Source organism: Natrix helvetica (genome assembly GCF_964273705.1).
Source record: "Natrix helvetica genome assembly, chromosome: 2".
NCBI classification, from domain to species: Eukaryota; Metazoa; Chordata; class Lepidosauria; order Squamata; family Natricidae; genus Natrix; species Natrix helvetica.
Window position 1 is genome coordinate 233,388,742 of NC_138552.1, and position 19,943 is coordinate 233,408,684.

Consider the following 19,943-nt stretch of genomic DNA (forward strand, 5'->3'; position numbering starts at 1 on the left):
ATACACTGAGATATGCATTACATTGTTGTAGTCATGTCTACAAGCCACAGTAGCTTGGTTCATACAAAATAGGTATAGCCAAATCCAACCCAACCCAACCCAACCCATAGTGACCTAATGCAGCAAGTAATGATTGAGAGACTAAATGGAAGAAAAGAAAAGAAAAGAAAAGAAAAGAATAAATAAATAAATAAATAAATAAATAAATAAATAAATAAATAAATAAATAAATAAATAAATAAATAGCAATCACACACAGATTTATATACCACTTCATAGTGCTTTACAGCAGTCTCTTAAGCAGTTTACGGAGTCAGCATATTGCCCCCAAACAATCTGAGTCCTTTTTAAACTGACTTTGGAAGGATGGATGGTCAGGATCGAACTCCTGGCAGTGGGCAAAATCACTTGCAATACTGCATTCTAATCACTGTGTCACCACAACTCCAGTTGATTAAAGCTATCCAGTTGATTCCATCTGGCTTAAAAATCATGCACAGTGTTGTATGAACCCTAGTTTCTCAGCTTAATTACCCAAGCCCATTGAAGCATCTGAACAGATTTCATGGTCTTTAAAAAATTAATTATCCTATAATATAATTTTGTTCAGTTCATCTCAATAACAGAATAACAGAATTGGAAGGGATCTTGGAGATCTTCTAGTCCTGCCTTCCACTCAAGCAGGAAACCCTATACCATTTTAGACAAGTAGTGTCCAATCTCTTCTTAAAAGTCTCCAGTGTTGGAGCACCCCAAACTTCTGGAAATTTATTTAATGATAAATAAATAAATTACTACCATGTCTTGCTATTACCACTTCTCTTGCTTTACAGACTCTACTCAATGAGCTAGACCGAAGCATGGGGAGATATCGTGATGAAGTGAACCTAAAAACAGCCATCATGTCCTTTATTAATGCTGTATTGAATGCAGGTAGTGGAGAGGTGAGTGTATGTGCTGAATTTCTTTTAATCTCTGAAAATAGCTGGCAAAAGTTTGTGGCATAATTAATTCTTCTCTAAGTTCTCTAATCTATATTTTCAGGACTTGAATCAGGGCTTTTTTTGCCTTTTGTTTTCTTTTAGGACAACTTGGAATTCCGACTGCATCTACGATATGAGTTTCTAATGCTGGGTATTCAGCCTGTTATTGACAAACTCAGAGGACATGAAAATGCAACATTGGACAGGTGAAGCGAAAGACTACGTTGTAATGACAAATGTATTGTCTTCTAATTCAGTTTAATATAGCATAACGTGTCCATTTGAATTTAAATATATTTCAGATCACATAATGTACATGTTCTGGCACCTCACAATAAACAATTGACACCAACAATTTCAATTGTACAGCTAGCATAACATAACTGAAGTTTTATCAATATACTATGCTTCCTGAGGAATCAATATGGTTGGGATACCAACGGACTCTAAATATGGAGACTTTTATTAAATGCATGGGAACAATGACTATGTACACTGTGTACATGGATATTAAACTATCAGTTTAGAACTAAATATTGCAATGTGCTTTGAGCAGGTTGCCTTTCAGTTGGTCTGGAAGCTGTACTTGGTTCAGAATACTACAGCTAGACTATTGAAGGGAGCAACAGAGTGTAGACATATTTTAGTTATTCCAAAGTTTGCTACTCAGCAAAATTTAAAATGCTCTTATAAAGATTGAATTGAGTCTGACTTAAGACCTACAGAGCTTTTGAAAGTTATTACTTGCAAGCTAGCGTATTCCTTCCAAGGAAGGATACTGTTTTGAAAGTGCATTTGCTAGAATGTATATTGGTGGTCTTAATGCAGATCTTTTGGCCATGGAATTACCAGTTCAGTTATTGTTGTATCAAGCCTTGTAAACCTTTGGTTTCCAGCTGAAACCTTATTTGTTCACCCAGGCTTTTAATTGAATCAATGCTGTGATATTTCTTGTTATCTTGTTATCCTATTTTTCTCCTATTCTAATACTTTATGTTTGAATCATATTTTACATTCCCACTTGATGTTTATTGCAGTTATCATGCAGCTGGAAACTGATGTAAATAAAATGAACTAAATCATAAAATGAACTGCATGATTTAAATATATAGGGGCAATTGCCCCCTTTCCTCTTGAAGTCTTGAAAATATGTAGCAGCTTGAGCGACATAGAGTAGATTGGAAAACAATTCTTCTTCCAACTAGCAAAACAAAAAATGGGGCTGGGGAAGGGAATTTTGCAAATAATAAAACAGGAAGAATTGAAACCTCCAAACTTAACATACAGTGGTCAACACTATATTTCTCTCTGAGAATAAACGAATCTGCATGCTATATATTTAATGTTCATCCTTAGTTGATTTTTTCAGTTGATGCCAACTTATAACTTTTAGTTGTCTCCCAGTTGGTCTTATTTTGTGGTTCAAATGGCAGTTCCAGTTTTTCAAGATACCATCTGCATTGTGCTTAAATCTAAATAAGCATATTGATCTAGTTTTGCCTTTTATTATGTCATGAAAATCATATCTGAATGTAGGACACCCCCCCCCCCAGTCCACATTGATTTAAGGGCAGCATATCAAATTTGGAAACTAATTCCAATTGAGCTCACATCATTATGAATAACATATAGCTGATGAACATGTTTATTTTTCCTCTAGGCACTTAGATTTCTTTGAAATGGTTCGAAATGAAGATGACTTGGAACTTGCGAAGAGGTTTGAAATGGTGGGTGTTCCCCTAGAAAACTTTTGCAGCTAAGAACTGTTAGTTTGCTTTAGCTACTACTACAAACATACCAGATTTTTCTGCGGGACAAAGACATGGTTTTCATATAACTAAAGAAAAATGAGAAGTTTTCTTATATATACAAAATAAAAAGTATAACAAGGATTTTTTTTTTTAAAAAAAGTTTTCATCATTAAGTTAATTCAGACCTTGTCAGGAGCCCATCGTTTAACTGAACTATTATGGCAATGATGCTTAAAATGCCACAATTTGATTTTTGTTCATTCACGCATTTATAGTTTGGGTCTTAGGAATATTTGTTGGTTACCAATAGTTCGCTGATCCAGATTGCTTAATATGCTGTGTTTGCTCACTTAGGGAATAAAAGACCCTGAATGATTCCAGAGTCTTTTTCCAATACAGTTTTCTTTATCTCTATTTTAGATCTGCCATCTTTGTATTCTGAAGTTCTGTTTCTGTCTTTGCTCTTGGGCTTTGACCACCTAAAATGGTGTTTTGTAGCATGTCCCTACCACTTCGATATTTGCACATTTGCTGTTCCAATTTCACACGGCTTTAATTTTATAACCCCAGGTTTTGTCCACTTTAAGGGGCTTTAGATCTAGTGCTGGATTCAGCACCATGAATCTTAGGATCTCAGTGGACAGCTCCTCACTCCTCTTTGAAGCAAGCACCTGCTGCAGCCTAGTCCTCAATGGAGACCCTTTTTCTATTTGAAGCCTAGAAGAATCAAACAAGTGCTCAGTATATCAAAGCCACACTAAATTGCACTACACTGGAATTATTGACATGATTGCCCTTATTGCTTCTTTTCTAAGAAGGCCAGAACATGTCCCAATGTTATGAATGTGTCCCCATAAGTGCTAGTTCCCATCTACTGTAGTGTTAGTACACAGACAGTGTAGACATAAATAACATTCAGTGTCAGATATAAGTACAGTAAAATGTTGTTGCATCAAAATAGGAATAGGTTTTCAAATAACATTAATGGAGTAGAATAGAGAAGTAAACCAAATATTTTGTCCAGTAAGGTAAAAAGATAAGTATGCTCTATAATATAAGATAAAGGTATTTTATAATAGGTTTGTGAGCATGAAACATGAATGTCACCTATTCAGAGAGTATGAAACCCCCACCACTAAATAATGCCCCGAGTCCTTCGGGAGAGGGTGCGGCTAAGAAATAAATTTATTATTATTATTATTAAATATGCTATAGCATGTTTTTTTCAGAATTCTTGTTCTTATTCCAAGCACAATAGATTCAATTATTGGTTTGTAACAGTGTGTTCTTTTTTTTAATATACAGTAGATAATTTCCCAATCAATTGTTTAGTTTTAATAGCAAAAGTACCATATGCATTCCTAATATTAGAAACTGGAAAAAAATTGTTAAACCAGGGAGTATTACTGGAGAATATTGAATCTACCATATTTTTCGGAGTATAAGACGTGTATCTTTTTCCCTCAAAAAAGAAGCTGAAAATCTGGGTGCATCTTATACACTGAATACAGCATTTTTGGCCTCCTGAAACCCCTCCCACTTTGCAAAAATGGCCATGCATAGCCTTTAGGAGGCTTCCTGGGAGCTGGGAGGGCAAAAATGAGCAAAAAAGGGCCATCTTTTGCCTCCCAGCCCCCAGGAGCACTCTATAAGCTCCTAAAGGCTATGCATGCCCTTTTTTTGACAAAAACGGGCCAATTTTCATGAAAATGGGCCATTTTTGCTCATTTATGCCCCCCCATGCCCTTCCAGCTTCCCAGAAGCACTCTACAAGCCTCCTAAAGGCTATGCATGGCCTTTTTTTTTGACAAAAAATGGGTCCATTTTCATGAAAAATGGGCCGTTTTGGGGGAGGTCTGCAGAGTGCAAAACCTTTTTTAAAAAATTGCCTCTTCAAAATCTTGGTGCGGCTTATACTCCAGTGTGTCTTATACTCTGAAAAATACGGTATTTTGTCCACGACACTGGAGACACCACACAACTTTTTGTTTGGAAAATATATTTCCAGAAATCATCAAACCACAATTTCCATAATTTGCTAGGTCATTCCATCCCCAAACTGATGAATTTTGTGCATCCCTTCTTAATGTATGTTATTGAATTGTTTTAGATTAGGTAACTCTGACCATAACAGAAATAAAGATAAATTGTGACATCTTGTAGTAATTACCTATAATGTAGTAGGATACTTTCTTTTCTTTCTGGAAATAACCTGATTGATAGATGTGAATGGATCCACCATTAAATAAACATCCCAGTGTCAAGTAGCATTCTAACTGGCATTGGTCTTGTAATAGATACACTCTCCAATAGCTGAACTGAGTTTCAAAATTGTCAAAATTATTATTTTCTTTTTAAAATGTGGCATTTTTATTCTTATATGCAGATATCACATAATGCAGCAAATGCAAGGCATAAGCAAGAGATTGCGTTTCAGCTTCCAGTTTCTTGATGAGCATAGATGTTAACAGTTGTTTTTCACAAACTAATATAATATCACTTTATTCTGCTCACTTTTTTACACTCTGACATTTATGTGTTTCATGATTTGGCTACTTGGTCTAAATATGCTTCATGATGATTTTTATTATAATTTTTCTTTGCTGTATTTTGTTGTAGGTACATATTGACACAAAAAGCGCCTCACAGATGTTTGAACTGATCAAGAAGAAGTTGAAGCACACAGATGCTTACCCCTATTTACTGTCTGTACTCCAGCACTGCTTACAAATGCCTTGTAAGTAGATGACTTCTTCTCAAAATCAAAGGGAAAATGCTGTGATATGTAAGAAGTTAGCTAGTAGAGCTAATGATCCATGAGACTGGTGCCAATTTCAAAATACAGCATGTAGGATTATTACCACATTTTACCATATTGCCATTAGCCAGTCTGATCTAGTGGTTAGAAAGTAGGAGACCACTAGGTTAGAAAGCAGGAGACCATGAATTCAAATCCCACTGCAAGCCAGCTGGATGACTTTGGGCCCATCAGCCCAAACCACCTTACAGGGTCATTGTTGTGGGGAAAATAAGAGGCGGAGGTTGTGTGGGATACAAACAAATAAAATCTTTAATGTTTTGGTATGGACAGTAATATCACATCATTGTGGTATTACAACATAGAACATTACAATGTTACAACAAAGGATAAAGTCATCTTACTGGAGCAAAATGAACATAGATCTTTTTTTCTACAGCTAGCAGCTGTCCAGTTCCTTGTAGTAGGAATGTTTTTCAGCTTTGTTCGAATCCTAAAATGAAGCTGATCTGGACAGATTCAAGGGATATTCTAATGTTTGTTTGTTTGTTTGTTTGTTTGGATTTATATGCCGCCCTTCTCCAAAAGGACTCAACATTAAAAAAAACACACATCCCAAAAGTTAAAAATAATTAAATACATATCCAAAAAAACAAACTGAATTTAAAAGACAACACATTTAAAATAAGTTAAAATTAACAGGCCAGGCCGACTTGCTTGAAAAGCCAACTTTTTAGGGCATGTTGGAAGGACCGGAGGTCAGGGATTATGCGAAGCTCCGGGAGCAGCTCATTCCAGAGGGAAGGCACTCCCACAGAGAAGGCTGTCCCCCTGGGGGTCACCAGCCGACACTGTCTGGCCGACGGCACCCTGAGGAGGCCAACTCTGTGGGATCGTACTGGACGGTGGGAGGATACTGGTGGCAGTAGGTGGTCTCGCAGGTACCATGGGCCTAATGTAAAAGACTTCCTCAGAAACGGCAAAAAATGAAGCTTTATTAAATTTCTTTTCAAATTTGGATATTGGTTAAGACAAAAGAAGAAGAAAACCCAAACCAGTCAGTATCTCCTTTAGTTATCCCTATAAAGATGGGAGAAGAGTTGGAAAGCTACATGGGGTGGAGAGTTAGATGGGAAGAGAAAGTAGGGGTATATTCTTAGTAAGGTTCTCCCATTACAGTGTTTTAGAGATAGGAAGGTAAATTAATATTTTCTGAAACTATTCTGCTATTCACTGCTGTGTATTAGTCCCCCCCCCAAAAAAAGCAGGAAAGATAAAGGTTTTGGTAGAATCTGTAAGCCTTGCAAGAACTATATGTCATTTAAATAGAGATAACACAACAAGAGGAATCTACATTTCCATAGACTGCTCAGAATGGAACAGTCAGGAGCATTTTCAGATCTGGAAATATAGACCAACTTATTAAAATATTGGTGGAGCATACTCCTTCAATCAAACAATCTTGTCTTTTGCATTTCATTTTCCTGATCACTAGGGTAAGGTACATGGCATCCTGATATCTCATTGTTGCCAAAGCAATCTTAGCAGGTGCTTTGGCCTGCATCCTGTGATAGGTGATAGCAAAGTGATAGCAAAACACTTAGTCTTACACACTTAATCATAATCAAAGATTTTATAATAAACCAGTACATCTTATATTTAGTGTGCAGTAGCTGTGCATGGTACGATAATATGATTTTCCCTTCCAGTTCTCCAGCTAGAACCACTTAATCAGAGGTCCAGAAGAAAATGGTTCCGATACAAAATAGATCCTAGTACTACTTTTCCAAGAAGGGAAAGTAAGATATGACCTGTTATTCTTTTGCAAAGTTGAAAACTAATTCATTAGACAATTTTGATATTCTGGGAAGGTGATTACTCATACATTTTGACCATGCAGTATGGATTATCTCTCAGACTCACAATTTCCATACAACTAAAAGGAAGGTAGAGATAGATTAGCTCACTACAGAGTTTTTGCTGGCTTTCCCAGAGAACGTTTCCCTGTTCCCACTTAAGATCCCCCCACCCCAAACATGAAGCAGCCATTTCTTGTTTAACAAGCAATAAAAAGAGAAAAGTTGGATGAAGTCCATCTGGAAACGAAGTTCAACTTGATTGAATTATTAGGTTTTTTTCTTTTTTAAAGGAACAAGAAAGAACGTTTGTGTTAAGAGTTGTAGATATGCAGGTTCCACTCTTAATTAACACAGAATCTTGATGAAAAACAAAACAGTGGCCAGATGAACACTCTTGTTATACTATGGGAAATTCACAGAAAATACTTCATTCCCATCTTACTTCATGGGAACTGATAAATGAAAAGTTCTCAAGCCCTAATTGGAAAAGCAAATTAGCGATTTCTCTGAAGTGTATCATACAAATTTGGGAATATTAAATTTATTTAATAATCTAGCAACAACTAAATATAGTTTGTTTTCATTCGGAGTTAGTCACTCAAATTTAATCAAAGGTGCTGAGAGCAAATTTACAGTTACTGACCTTTTGCAGCCCACTTTAAAATTTGGGCTTGATATGTTCAACACATTAATGCAGAGTGGAACTGTTCATACTGGGTCTATTGGCTGCACTTTTCTGCCTCATGTTTGTGTGTCTGAAGGCTGATGTCAGGGTTCCAAACAGCATCCAAAAGTAAATCAGAGTCAAGGGCAAGTTCCAATTTATTAAGAGAGCCATGTTGGCACATCTGGGAAAATTGGAATCTGAAAGCTTCCAGGTTTTCCCGCCCAAGTGAAAGTTCAAGATCCTGCCCCAGCACCCACAAGTCCATCACATGGTCCAATCTTCCACTGCCACGAAGACAGAGTCCACCCATCCAGTTCCGGCCAGGTGCAGAGACAAAGGATGACCTTGAGTTTCTAAGAAGAATGTTGTTATGGCTACATGTCACCCAACTCCGTATAATCCCCCTTCCCATTTTCCCACAATAGAAAATGAATAGTAGGCCCGAAGCTCAAAAGAAAAGATGGCTTGCAGGCCTGACAGCTGAACAGTTACCTCATGGGTGTCAAACTCACGGTGTCACGTTGCCATCACATGATGTTTCACGATGTTTTTTTCCCTTCACGGAGCTGGGGTGTGTGTGGTCTATGCATGACACATCACATCCGGCTCACAGGCTACCAGTTCAACACCCCAGAGTTATATATATAGGTAGTCCTTGACTTACGACCACAATTGAGCTCAAAATTTCTTTTGCTTAGGGAGAAAGTTGTTAGGTGAATTTTGCCCCATGTTGTGACCATTCTTGCCACAGTTGTTAAGTGAATCACTGCAGTTGTTAAAGTAACAGCGTTGTTAAGTGTATGTGGCGTCCCCATTGACTTTGCTTGTCAGAAAGTCACAAGACATGATCACATGACCCTGGGATACTGCTATAGTCATAAATATAAGTCAGTTGCCAAGCATCTGGATTTTGACCATGGAGGTGCTGCAACATGAAAAATGGTCAGAATGGCATTTTTTTCAGTGCCGTTGTACCTTTGAACAGTCACTAAATGAACTGTTGTAAATTAAGGACTGCCTGTATTATAGATATACACCAGAAATAAGAAATCTGGTGCCAAATTTCATGCTTTGAACTTCAGCTCCTGTCAATCTAAGCCAGAATAATCAATGCCATGAGATTATGAATTTAAACTCCTAGAAGGAATCAAAGCATCTTACAATACAATACAATAGCAGAGTTGGAAGGGACCTTGGAGATCCTCTAGCCCAACCCCTTGCCTAGGTAGGAAACCCTATACTGTTTCAGACAAATGGCTATCCAACATCTTCTTAAAGACTTCCAGTGTTGGGGCATTCACAACTACTGGAGGCAAGCTGTTCCACTGATTAATTGTTCTAACTGTCAGGAAGTTTCTCCTCCTCTCCCCATCTTCTATAAGTTACTATGGTATAAATCTTTTCAGCTTGTTTTCAACCTGAAATTGAAAATGAATACTATTGGCAAGCAGAAGCTGCACATACAACAGCATCTATGTGGTTTAATTAAAACGTTGGGCAAGAAGTAAAGTGTTCCCCAAAATTATTTGTGGTGGTGGTGGTGGTGGTGTGTGTGTGTGTGTGTGTAGGAGGGAGGGAGGGAGGGAGATGTTAGCCTTGCCAGAGTTCATATGAAGGTAGGTTTAGATAGATATAAAAATTGCTTTGAGTGAAAAACAGTAACTTGAAAAAGTGTTTTTTTTTTAAATCTTATTTGATCATTACAAGACTATTTCAAATATTCAGGCTTATGATCCATAATCCTCAGGTCAAGAACTGAAGTGTGCAATAGTTTATTTTTAATTTTAAAAAGGACTTACTTAAGAGGGAATACTTAGCAGGCTCTATTTTTCATTTCAGAGGTTCTTCCCCTTTTTTTCAATTAAATTTACTGGGTAAGTAAAAGCCCACTTTCCATAAGATGGAACTTATTGACCACATAGGTATTCATGCTTTGGGATAACTTGAATATCTTTCTATATATTTTCCTTTGGAAGTCATAGAAAAGCATAGGAGGTAGATAATAGAAATTCATTATTCACTTTTTATTTCACATTTTCTCTGGGAAACCACGTTTTCCTGTCATTTTGAGTTCATAATCAATTGAGAATTATTCTAATCAAAGGATAACTGAAGTAAGTTCATAAGCACAATTGTAGTTTCACTTAGCAATTACTTTATTCAATAACTGAGTAGCTGGTCCCAATTGTGGTCACTAAATGAGGATTACTTGTAAATATATTTTTCACATGTGCTCATTTATAATATTCAAAGAAATTGCTTTCAGGGGCTTGTGATTAGATCTCTTAAGTTTCCTTACTGGTGTTTGTGATTGCAGATAAAAGGAATGGGGGAACTTTTCAACAATGGCAACTTTTAGACAGGATACTGCAGCAAATTGTTCTTCAAGATGAACGAGGGAATGATCCAGATGTATCCACTTTGGAAAACTTCAATGTCAAGAACATCATTAAGATGTAAGAAGCATGAAACCTGGGACTGGATTTTATTCATGCAATATGTTTAAGATAAAGGGCTCCTTCATATATAAGGTTTCATCTGTGTAGAAATAAAATTAGTCAAAATAATATCTAAGTTTTTGCCTAGTAAAATTTGCATTAAACTATACCATAACATTTTTCAATAGAGAATTAACTTATCTAAAAGGCTAACAGCAATAACAATCGTGTTTCCCTTAAAATAAGATAGGGTCTTATTTTCTGTTGACCCCTGAAATAAGTACTTGGCCTTATTTTCGGGGAGGTCTTATTATTTTTGAGGTGCAGGAGGTGGCAAGCATGGTCTGCTGCTGTGTTGCAATATTTTTGGGGAGGGCTTATTTTAGCACATGCGCGCAAAAGCCTGATTGGACTTATTATCCGGGAAGGTCTTATTTTCAGGGAAACAGGGAAGAAATGAACTTATTATCCTATTAGTTCTAATACGTTCCTATTCTAGGAATATTTCTATGTAAGTTTTTAGGAATGGGCTTTAAATAATCTGACTTTATCTTCTTTCAGGTTGGTAAATGAAAATGAAGTGAAACAATGGCGAGATCAAGCAGAGAAATTCCGGAAAGGTATGTGGCTATTTTAGAGTTGGGGAAAAAATGGAATTTAGACATGTAACTTCAGGTAATCTAGAAAAGGACAAAGCTAAGGGAATGTGTTTTCTTATATTACAAGTTTACCAATGGTAAAGAGCAGCTGACAATGCCTTTTAACATTAGACTGATCTCCCTATTTTGAGTGCCACTCTCATTAAAAATAAACCTATGCTGATTTTCAGTCTAATTGTTTTTTTTTATACATCTATAGTAATCCACATCAGTATTTTAACGAAACTCTCTTCTCCCCCTATCACTTTATAGTTTAGGTTCTCTGGATTTATTTTATATTTTGGCTGCTTGCAATTATTTAGTTTTCCCTCTACTGTTTGCAGAACATGTTGAACTGATGAGCAGGCTAGAGAAGAAAGAAAGGGAATGTGACATAAAAACCCAAGAGAAAGATGAAATGATGAAGACACTGAATAAAATGAAGGACAAGCTGCAAAGAGAATCCCTGGAGCTTCGCCAAACTCGGGATCAAATGAGTGACCTTGTTGTTCAACTGAATGAATTTTCGGTAGGATCCGGGCACTTTTTTCTTCTCTTTCCCTAATTTACTTAAACAGAAATATAAGGTTTGAAGTTTTCTGTGGAGAAGGCAACATGTATGGCAACTTATATTGCCAGTGTTTTTAATTCATTCTTGGTCATTGATTCTATTTTGTTTTGATTTGTTTTGATTTATTTTATTTTATTATTTTATTTTTTTCATTCAATATGAGTGCATGATGGTATATCATGTTTCAATTAGTAAAAAGTGTCTACAACATATTCAGTCTATTGGCAGAAAGAATAGAATAGAATAGAATAGAATTCTTTATTGGCCAAGCGTGAATGGACACACAAGGAATTTGACTTTGGTGCATATGCTCTCAATGTACATAAAGTACAAGATATTAATATTAAGATGGTTACAAAATTGCAATCCAAACATCTCAAACAATCCACCCTCCTCCAATGCCTGGAGAACATCAAGGTTCCAGAATGTCAACAGTGTGTGTGTGTGGGGGGGGGGGACCTCATTTCAGAGAGCAAGGACCATTGCAGAGAAGTCTGGGTCTTGAAAAGGATTGCTGTTTAATTGAAGAGATCTGGAGTATGTCCACTATGCCAGATTGTACTAGCCAAGCTGAAACAGCTGATGATTGCTCAGATAGTTGTATCCTATGCCATTTTGGCTTTACAGGTGATAGCCAGCACCTTGAATTGCACCCAGCACTACACTAACAAGCCAATTCAGTTAATGAAGCGGAGGTGTCACATGGATATGTCATGGCAAGCCTATCACTGCATTGTGGAATGGTTGGAGCTTCTGAGTGTTTTTTAAGGGAAGTCCCATGCAGAGTTCATTGCAGTCCTGAATGTCCAGTCCAAGAAGGGGCATGACTGGCATGCTAGATGGAGCTGTCCAGAGATACTCTGGGTCTACCTGCTGCCTACTTTTTAAGCTGGAGCTTTGAGTCTAAACCCCCAGGTTTCCTACCACTCCTGTATGAGAAAATGTAACCCCATCCAGAAGTAGATGGAAAATCCTCAAAAGGTTCACAGCTACTTGATTCTTTTAGGATTGATCTTGAGTTTTTCTACTTTGATAGTCTCACTTGGCTGATCTGGGGTGAAATATATATTGTAATTAAGTATTATCACCACACTAATACCTGGTTCCAAACCAATGGATGACCTCACTCACTGATTTAATCTTGATGTTGAAAGGGAAGAGTGTTAAATCCTGTGGCACTCCATAAAGGAGGGATTAAAAGCAGCCTTTTCCCCAACACCTATTAAAATATGTGAAGAAGGAAGAGAACCAGCATAATACAGTCCTCTCAATTCCCAGACATCAGAGTTAGCCCAGATGGATACTGTCACTTGTATCAATGTCCCAACCCAATTGCACCTCTGCTACAGGTCATCAGGAAATATGATCAAGGCTGTCTCTGTACTGAATCCTGTCCTGAACCCCAAATGGAATAGGTCTAGATAATCCAAACCTTCCAACATCCTCTGAAACTGCCACCTTCCCATGCCCTACCCTAAAAAATGAAGGTTAGGGACAGAATAATTATCTAAAATAATTGGGTTCACAGAGAGCCTTTAGAGGACAGGGTGGACCATAGCTTGGTTTAAGACTGCCGACACCATTATATGGACTCAAAAGTACTTGTCACTTTTCCAGACATCTTAATGAGACATTAGGGACATGGTTGTAGTGTTTTTTTTTTTTATCAGGGCAACCTGGTCTACCCAAATATGGAACGGAGCATATTGCTTCCGCTTTTGTCTTTCAGTCCCAGTCCAGGAGACTTTGCAGGCAGTCGCTTTTGCATCAAACTATATTTATGTTAAATTTATATTTACTGATAAAGAAATAAAGGGAGACAAATACAGATCTATTTCAAATTATTTAACTCTCATCAGCTAGCCATACACTTCTGGGATTTGAACCCAGAGCTCAATCAATCAATCAATCAATTTAAATTTATTAGCCGCTCCCTTTCCGAATAGGACTCGGGGCGGCGTACAATGGAGTAAAAAACATATAACATTTACATAAACCCATGACATACATAAGTACAAAGACACACATGTTCGGAGGAGGTTAACAGATACAATACATAGACAATTAAAAACCATTAAAATACCCTAATTATAAGACCCCATGTACAATCCAAATTCAAAATGTTAAAAACAGACAGTCAGGAGGGGTACGAGAAAATTACGGTTGAGCCAGGCCAGATAGTTGGAAGAGGTGGGTCTTCAGTTGTACACGGAAGGAGCGGAGATCGGAAGTAATCCTGATGTCCCGGGGGAGGTCATTCCACAGGGCTGGGCCCATCACAGAGAAGGCTCTGCTCCTGGGTGTCGCCCCCCGGCACTGTTTGGCGGTCGGCACCCGGAGAAGTCCCTCTCTGTGAGAGCGGATTGGTCGTAGGGATGTGTGGGGCAGGATGCGATCCTGCATGTAACTAGGCCCTGTGCCATGAAGCGCTTTAAAGATCATAATCAAGACCTTGAAACGCACTCGGTAGACCACAGGAAGCCAGTGCAGCTCGCGCAGGAGAGGTGTTACAGGGGAGAATCTAGTCCTCCCCATGATCACCCGCGCGGCCGCGTTCTGGACCAACTGTAGTCTCCGAGTGCATCTCAAAGGAAGCCCCATGTAGAGAGCATTGCAGTAGTCCAGGCGAGACGTCACCAGCGCATGGGTGACTGTGCGTAGGGCATCCCGGTCCAATAAGGGGCGCAATTGGCGCATCAGGCGAACCTGATGGAACGCCCCCCTTGCCACGGCTGTTACATGGTCATCCATGGACAGCCGGGCATCCAGGAGGACGCCCAAATTGTGCACCTGTTCCATAGGGGCTAATTGCACGCCCCCAATGGCCAGAGATGGAAGCACCTGGTTGAACCGGGGCGCCGGAAGCCACAGCCACTCCGTCTTGGAAGGGTTGAGTTTCAGTCGGTTGCCATCCATCCAGATCCGTACGGCCTCCAAACACCGGGACATCACTTCGATGGCCTCATTGGGGTGGTTTGGGGTGGAGATGTATAGCTGAGTGTCATCAGCATACAGATGATATCCCACCCCAAAACCACGGATGATCTCGCCCAGCGGTTTCATGTATGTGTTGAACAGGAGAGGCGAGAGTACCGAACCCTGTGGCACTCCACATGTGAGAGGCCTCCGGGTCGATCTCTGCTCCCCTGCCAACACACGTTGCGTCCGGTCAGTGAGGTAGGAGCCAAACCACCGTAAAACGGTGCCCCTGACTCCCAGCCCCTCCAGCCGGTGCAACAGGATACCATGGTCGATGGTATCGAAAGCCGCCGAGAGGTCTAATAGGACCAGGATAGAGGAACAACCCCTATCTCTGGCCCGCCAGAGATCATCCACCAATGCGACCAAGGCCGTCTCCGTGCTGTGCCCGGGTCGGAAGCCGGACTGGCGTGGGTCTAGATAATCATTTTCCTCCAGGTGGCGTGGGAACTGCTGTACCACCACACTCTCTACAACCTTCGCTAGAAAAGGAAGGTTGGAGACTGGACGGTAATTGACTAGGTCCGTCGGGTCCAGGGAAGACTTCTTGAGCAGGGGTCTCACCACCGCCTCTTTCAAGGCGGCTGGTAGAGACCCCTCACCCAACGAAGTGTTCACTAGGACCAGGAGCCAGTCACGTGTAACCTCCCAGGATGCCAGTACAAGCCAGGAGGGACACGGGTCCAATAAACATGTGGTGGGTCGCAGACGTCCACGCAACCTGTCCAAATCCTCGATGGCAACCGAATCAAACTCCTCCCAAAGCGGACCCTCAAGACTCGCCACGGGCGTCTCTACTGAACCACTGAAGGGGGCCCATCCCATCCGGATTTGAGCGACTTTGTCATGTAGATATTTCCCAAACTCCTCTGCTCTACCCTGTAAAGGGGCTTCCCGCGGCCTCTCAAACAAGAGGGAGCGAGTCACCCGAAACAAGGCGGCAGGGCGGTTATCTGCAGACGCAATAAGGGCGGCGCAATGTTGACGTTTGGCCGCTCTTAATGCCACAAGGTACGTCCTCAAGTAGGCTCGTGCCTGTGCTCGGTCAGATTCGGAACGAGAGGATCTCCAACGACTCTCTAGGCGTCTCCTTTGGCGTTTCATCACCCTTAGCTCCTCGGTAAACCAGGGAGCCAGGGTGGTTCGTTGCCGCAGGAGAGGCCGCAAAGGCGCCACCCGGTCCAGGGCCCCGGTAGTCGCACTATTCCATGCGTCTACCAGGTCCTCCACTCGGGGGCGGGTCAAATCCACAGGAGGTGGCCCAAGCTCCGTCTGGAACCTATCTGGTTCCAACAGGCGCTTGGGGCGGAACCATCTAATACCTTCCAGTTCCGCCTCCTCGCGGTGTGGGGTAGCACCAGGGAAGTCCAGCCGGAGAAGATAGTGATCCGACCATGACAGGGGAGTAATGGCTAAGTCCCCTATTCCCTGATCACTCATCCACCGGCCTGAGACAAAAACAAGGTCCAGCGTGTGACCTCCCTCGTGAGTAGGGCCCTGAATTAACTGGGTCAGGTCCATGGCTGTCATGGAAGCCATGAACTCCCGAACCCCCTCAGACGCTTCTCCCATCGACGGCAGATTGAAATCCCCCATCACTATAAGGTTGGGGGTCTCAATCGCCACCGATGAGATCAGCTCAAGGAGTTCAGGCAGGGCCGCTGACGTATAGCGAGGAGCCAGGTATACTATCAGCAGGCCCAACTGCCTCCCTGGGCCCCATCTCACGACAAGGGACTCACACCCGGATGTCTGTGGCACGGTGAACTCTCTCGGCTCAAGGTCTTCCCGAATAATCACTGCTACCCCGCCGCCCCTCCCCTGGGCCCGAGGCTGATGAAATGCTCGATAACCTGGTGGGCACAATTCAACGAGGGGTAAACCTCCCTCGCAGCCCAACCAGGTCTCGGTTATTCCTGCGAGGTCCGGCTCCCCCTCCAAAATAAGATCATGAATGAGGGGGGCCTTATTGACAACGGACCTCGCGTTGCATAACAGCAGTCTCAGGCCTTGGGCCTGTGGAACCTGACCACCTAGTATGCAGGGGTTGGTACAAACGACCGGGAATGACCAAAAACCCCGGTCTCCCAACCGACTGCGCGTTCTTAATGTGTCCTCGCGCCTGCCCCTCCCCACGACCGTTGGTATCAAAGAGCCCTGTAATGGAATGTTATCCTCCCTTTCCTCACCCGCTCCGTTCCTTCCTCTTTCGACCACACCTAATTGCCTGGCTCTACTATCACTCCTGATCTGGTCCTTCCCCCCCCCACCCTTAGAACCCTTTACAAATTTTAAAAAACAATTAACTAAAAAACCCCTTAATGCACGCTTCCTCCACCTCTCTGGGTTAACAAACCCGTCCTCGAGGTGGGCCCTTGAAAGGGCTGGAGGCCATGACTGCGAGAGGGGGGACTCTCGCAGTAGCAGCAGGTCTAGTCTCGAATAAAGCATAATAAAGGGCCAGCGCTCATCAAGTGGGTGCTGTCGATGTTAATGTAAGTTAGCCAAAACCACATACATCCAGATGAAACGGATGAAATAGTCCTGGTAGGAATAGGCAGATGGAAGTAGTCCACATCGTAGATGAAGATGATGGGTTAATAATAATAATAATAACCAGCTGGTGAATATGGAAGCTTGGGCTGGAACTGAGACGAAGGCCGCAGTGGGTGGTAGAAACAGGTAGCCCTAGATGAGTGGGGGGGGTTGTAATCGCACGGGGGGGGGTACAGGGCAACCCTCCGCACAGGCCTCTGATGTACCACTAAGTCCATGGCCTGTGCTCCAGCGCCTCTGTCCCCGTGGCCTGCCTTCAGCACCAATTATGGATAGTCCTCAATCTATCCAGCAACCCTCGGCCGTTTTTGGGCCTGGAAAAGCGTTCCGACCTCCCCGCGGCCTTCCTGTGGCCTACCTTCTGTTTTTTCCACTCCCTCCGGCGCCTCAGGCCTCGCTCTACTTTCCTTCTTCCCTCCGGCGCCTCGGGCTCCATCCGGGCCTTATTCTTCTCTCCGCGGCCCTCCCGCCGGTCTGGGTTCACCAAGACCGGCGCAATTTGGACCGCTCGGCTCTCCCACGACTCTCGACTCTCCCTTGGCTCTCCCTGGGTCGCCGCCATCCCGTCCCGGCTCTTTGGATCCTTAATTCTGTCCATTGGATCGCCGCCGCCTTCCAATCGTCCTCCGGCCTCCTCCGCCCCCCCATTCAAGGCCTTGCCGATTCTCCGCTCCGCTCCGCCCCGCACCAGCTGGTGCGCCATCTCCCTCGCTCCTGCCCGGGCAACCAGGCAACCAGACGGGCCAGTTCGGGTCCCAGGCAGAAGGCAGGGTGGTCAGCCAACAGGAATTCCGACCCTCGGGATGAAAAAGAGGGTCGGCAGCATCCCCAGCCCGAAAGAGAGCTCCGCGTGAACGGAGCTCAGAGGTAAACCTCCATTCCCTCCGGAAGCTCCTCCTCCAGAGCTGCTTACATATTAGGTAGATGTATTAACCTCTAAGACACAGGCTCTGAGAAGGAATGGAAAGTTTCCCTTCCCCCTCGATCGAGGTGTGGATCGCCAGCCCTCCTTGTTAGCATATCTCAGATAAGAAATAAAAACCCGAGAACATGTTCTAATTAAAACAAACTTTAATATGAAAAATAGAAATAAAACAAATCTATCTAATTGTTACATTTTGGCAAGAGCAATTGTCGCCCACCTTCTTGGCAGACAAACAGAAGATCAGAAGTCTCTGGAATGTGTGATGTATTAAGAAACGTGTTAAAAAGCATGCGCAGTACATCATTGTCAGATAAGAAAAACAACTCTACAGTATAACTCATAATAGAAGTTAAATTGACAAACCAAAATAATGTAGTGACAGGCTCTTCTACCTTTGTTGGCTATACCAGGGAGAGATTACCGTATTTTTCGCCCTATAAGACACTCCAGAATATAAGACGCACCCAATTTTAAAGGAGGAAAATCTAGAAAAAAAAGATTCTGAACCAAATACTATAGTAAAATATTTTATATCAACTGTATAAAGTTAACAGCAGTTTAAGAACAATTTTATGTCAACCATGTAACACAGGGGTGTCCAAACTTTTTTCAAAGAGGGCCAGATTGGATGAAGTGAACATGCTGGAGGGCCGAACATTTTTCCGAACATTCTTTGAACAATAACAATTAAATGCAAATGAATTATTTTATGCCAAGTTAATTACAAATGGCATATTTTTCATTTCATAACATTAAGATCAACTGACAGCTGAGTTTTCACAATGTATCCATCTTTTCCCTGAAGACTCGTGTTTAGTACATTCAGATGCTTTCTTTCCTCTTTCCCTCTTACTTGTCTATCCTTCCTTCCACCCTCCCTTCCTCCTTCCCTTCCTTCCTGCCTCCCTTCCAGTTTCCTCCTTCCTCTTTCCTCCTGCCTGCCTGCCTTCTTTCCCTCCTGCTTATCTATGCTTCCTTCCTTCCTTGCACCTCCCTCCCTTCTGCCTGCCTGCCTTCTTTCCTCTTTCCCTATCCTCCTATCCTTCCTTTCTCCCTCCCTCCTTCCCTGCCTCCCTTCCAGTTCCATCCTTCCCTCCTTCCTTCTGCCTCCTTCCTGCCTGCTTGCCTTCTTTCCTCTTTCCCTCCAGCGTGTCTGCTTTTCTTTCCTTCCTTCCACCTCCCTTCTGCCCTCCTGCTTTCTTTCCTCTTTCCCTCTTACTTGTCTATCCTCACTCCCTCCTCCCCTCCTTCCCTCCTTCCCTGCCTGAGCGGGCTTCTTGCATGGCCCCAGCCCTCCAGCCGGTGGCTCATCTAAAACTTTTAACTTCCCAATCTAGCGTTCTCCACCCACCCACCCCCAATCCGCCCGGATCTGTCATGCAACAAAGAGATACAGTAGCTGGGCGCAATAGCAGCAATAGCAATAAGCAGATCCGGAGAGATTTGGGGTTGGGGGTGGAGAACGCTAGATGGGACACAATCAAACTTGATTCAAAGGCTTTCGCTCCTGAGATCGGTGCGCTGCCATCCAAAATGCTATTACTACGATCTCTGCCGCCTAGAATCGCCCGAGAAGCGGCAGGTAAAGCGGGCGCTGCAGCGATTTTGGATGGCAGCGCACCGATCTCAGGAGCGAAAGCCTTTGAATCAAGTTTGATTGTGTCCCATCTAGCGTTCTCTACCCCCAACCCCAAATCTCTCCGGATCCGGAGAGATTTGGGGTTGGGGGTGGAGAACGCTAGATGGGACACAATCAAACTTGATTCAAAGGCTTTTGCTCCTGAGATCGGTGTGCTGCCATCCAAAATGCTATTACTA

The 19,943-nt window shown here is 42.2% G+C and overlaps 1 protein-coding gene across 7 annotated transcripts in view; it reads left to right on the forward strand.

Annotated features, from left to right (window-relative positions):
• DAAM2 (dishevelled associated activator of morphogenesis 2) overlaps positions 1-19,943 on the forward strand; it is a 239,767-nt gene that overhangs the window by 161,020 nt on the left and 58,804 nt on the right. For all 7 annotated transcript variants that reach the window (XM_081940830.1, XM_081940828.1, XM_081940829.1 and 4 more), the window contains 7 exons: positions 834-944; positions 1,086-1,189; positions 2,644-2,710; positions 5,354-5,471; positions 10,336-10,474; positions 11,018-11,076; positions 11,439-11,623. In XM_081940830.1, coding sequence (XP_081796956.1) covers positions 834-944; positions 1,086-1,189; positions 2,644-2,710; positions 5,354-5,471; positions 10,336-10,474; positions 11,018-11,076; positions 11,439-11,623 — 783 coding nt within the window. The remainder of the gene's footprint in view (positions 1-833; positions 945-1,085; positions 1,190-2,643; positions 2,711-5,353; positions 5,472-10,335; positions 10,475-11,017; positions 11,077-11,438; positions 11,624-19,943) is intronic.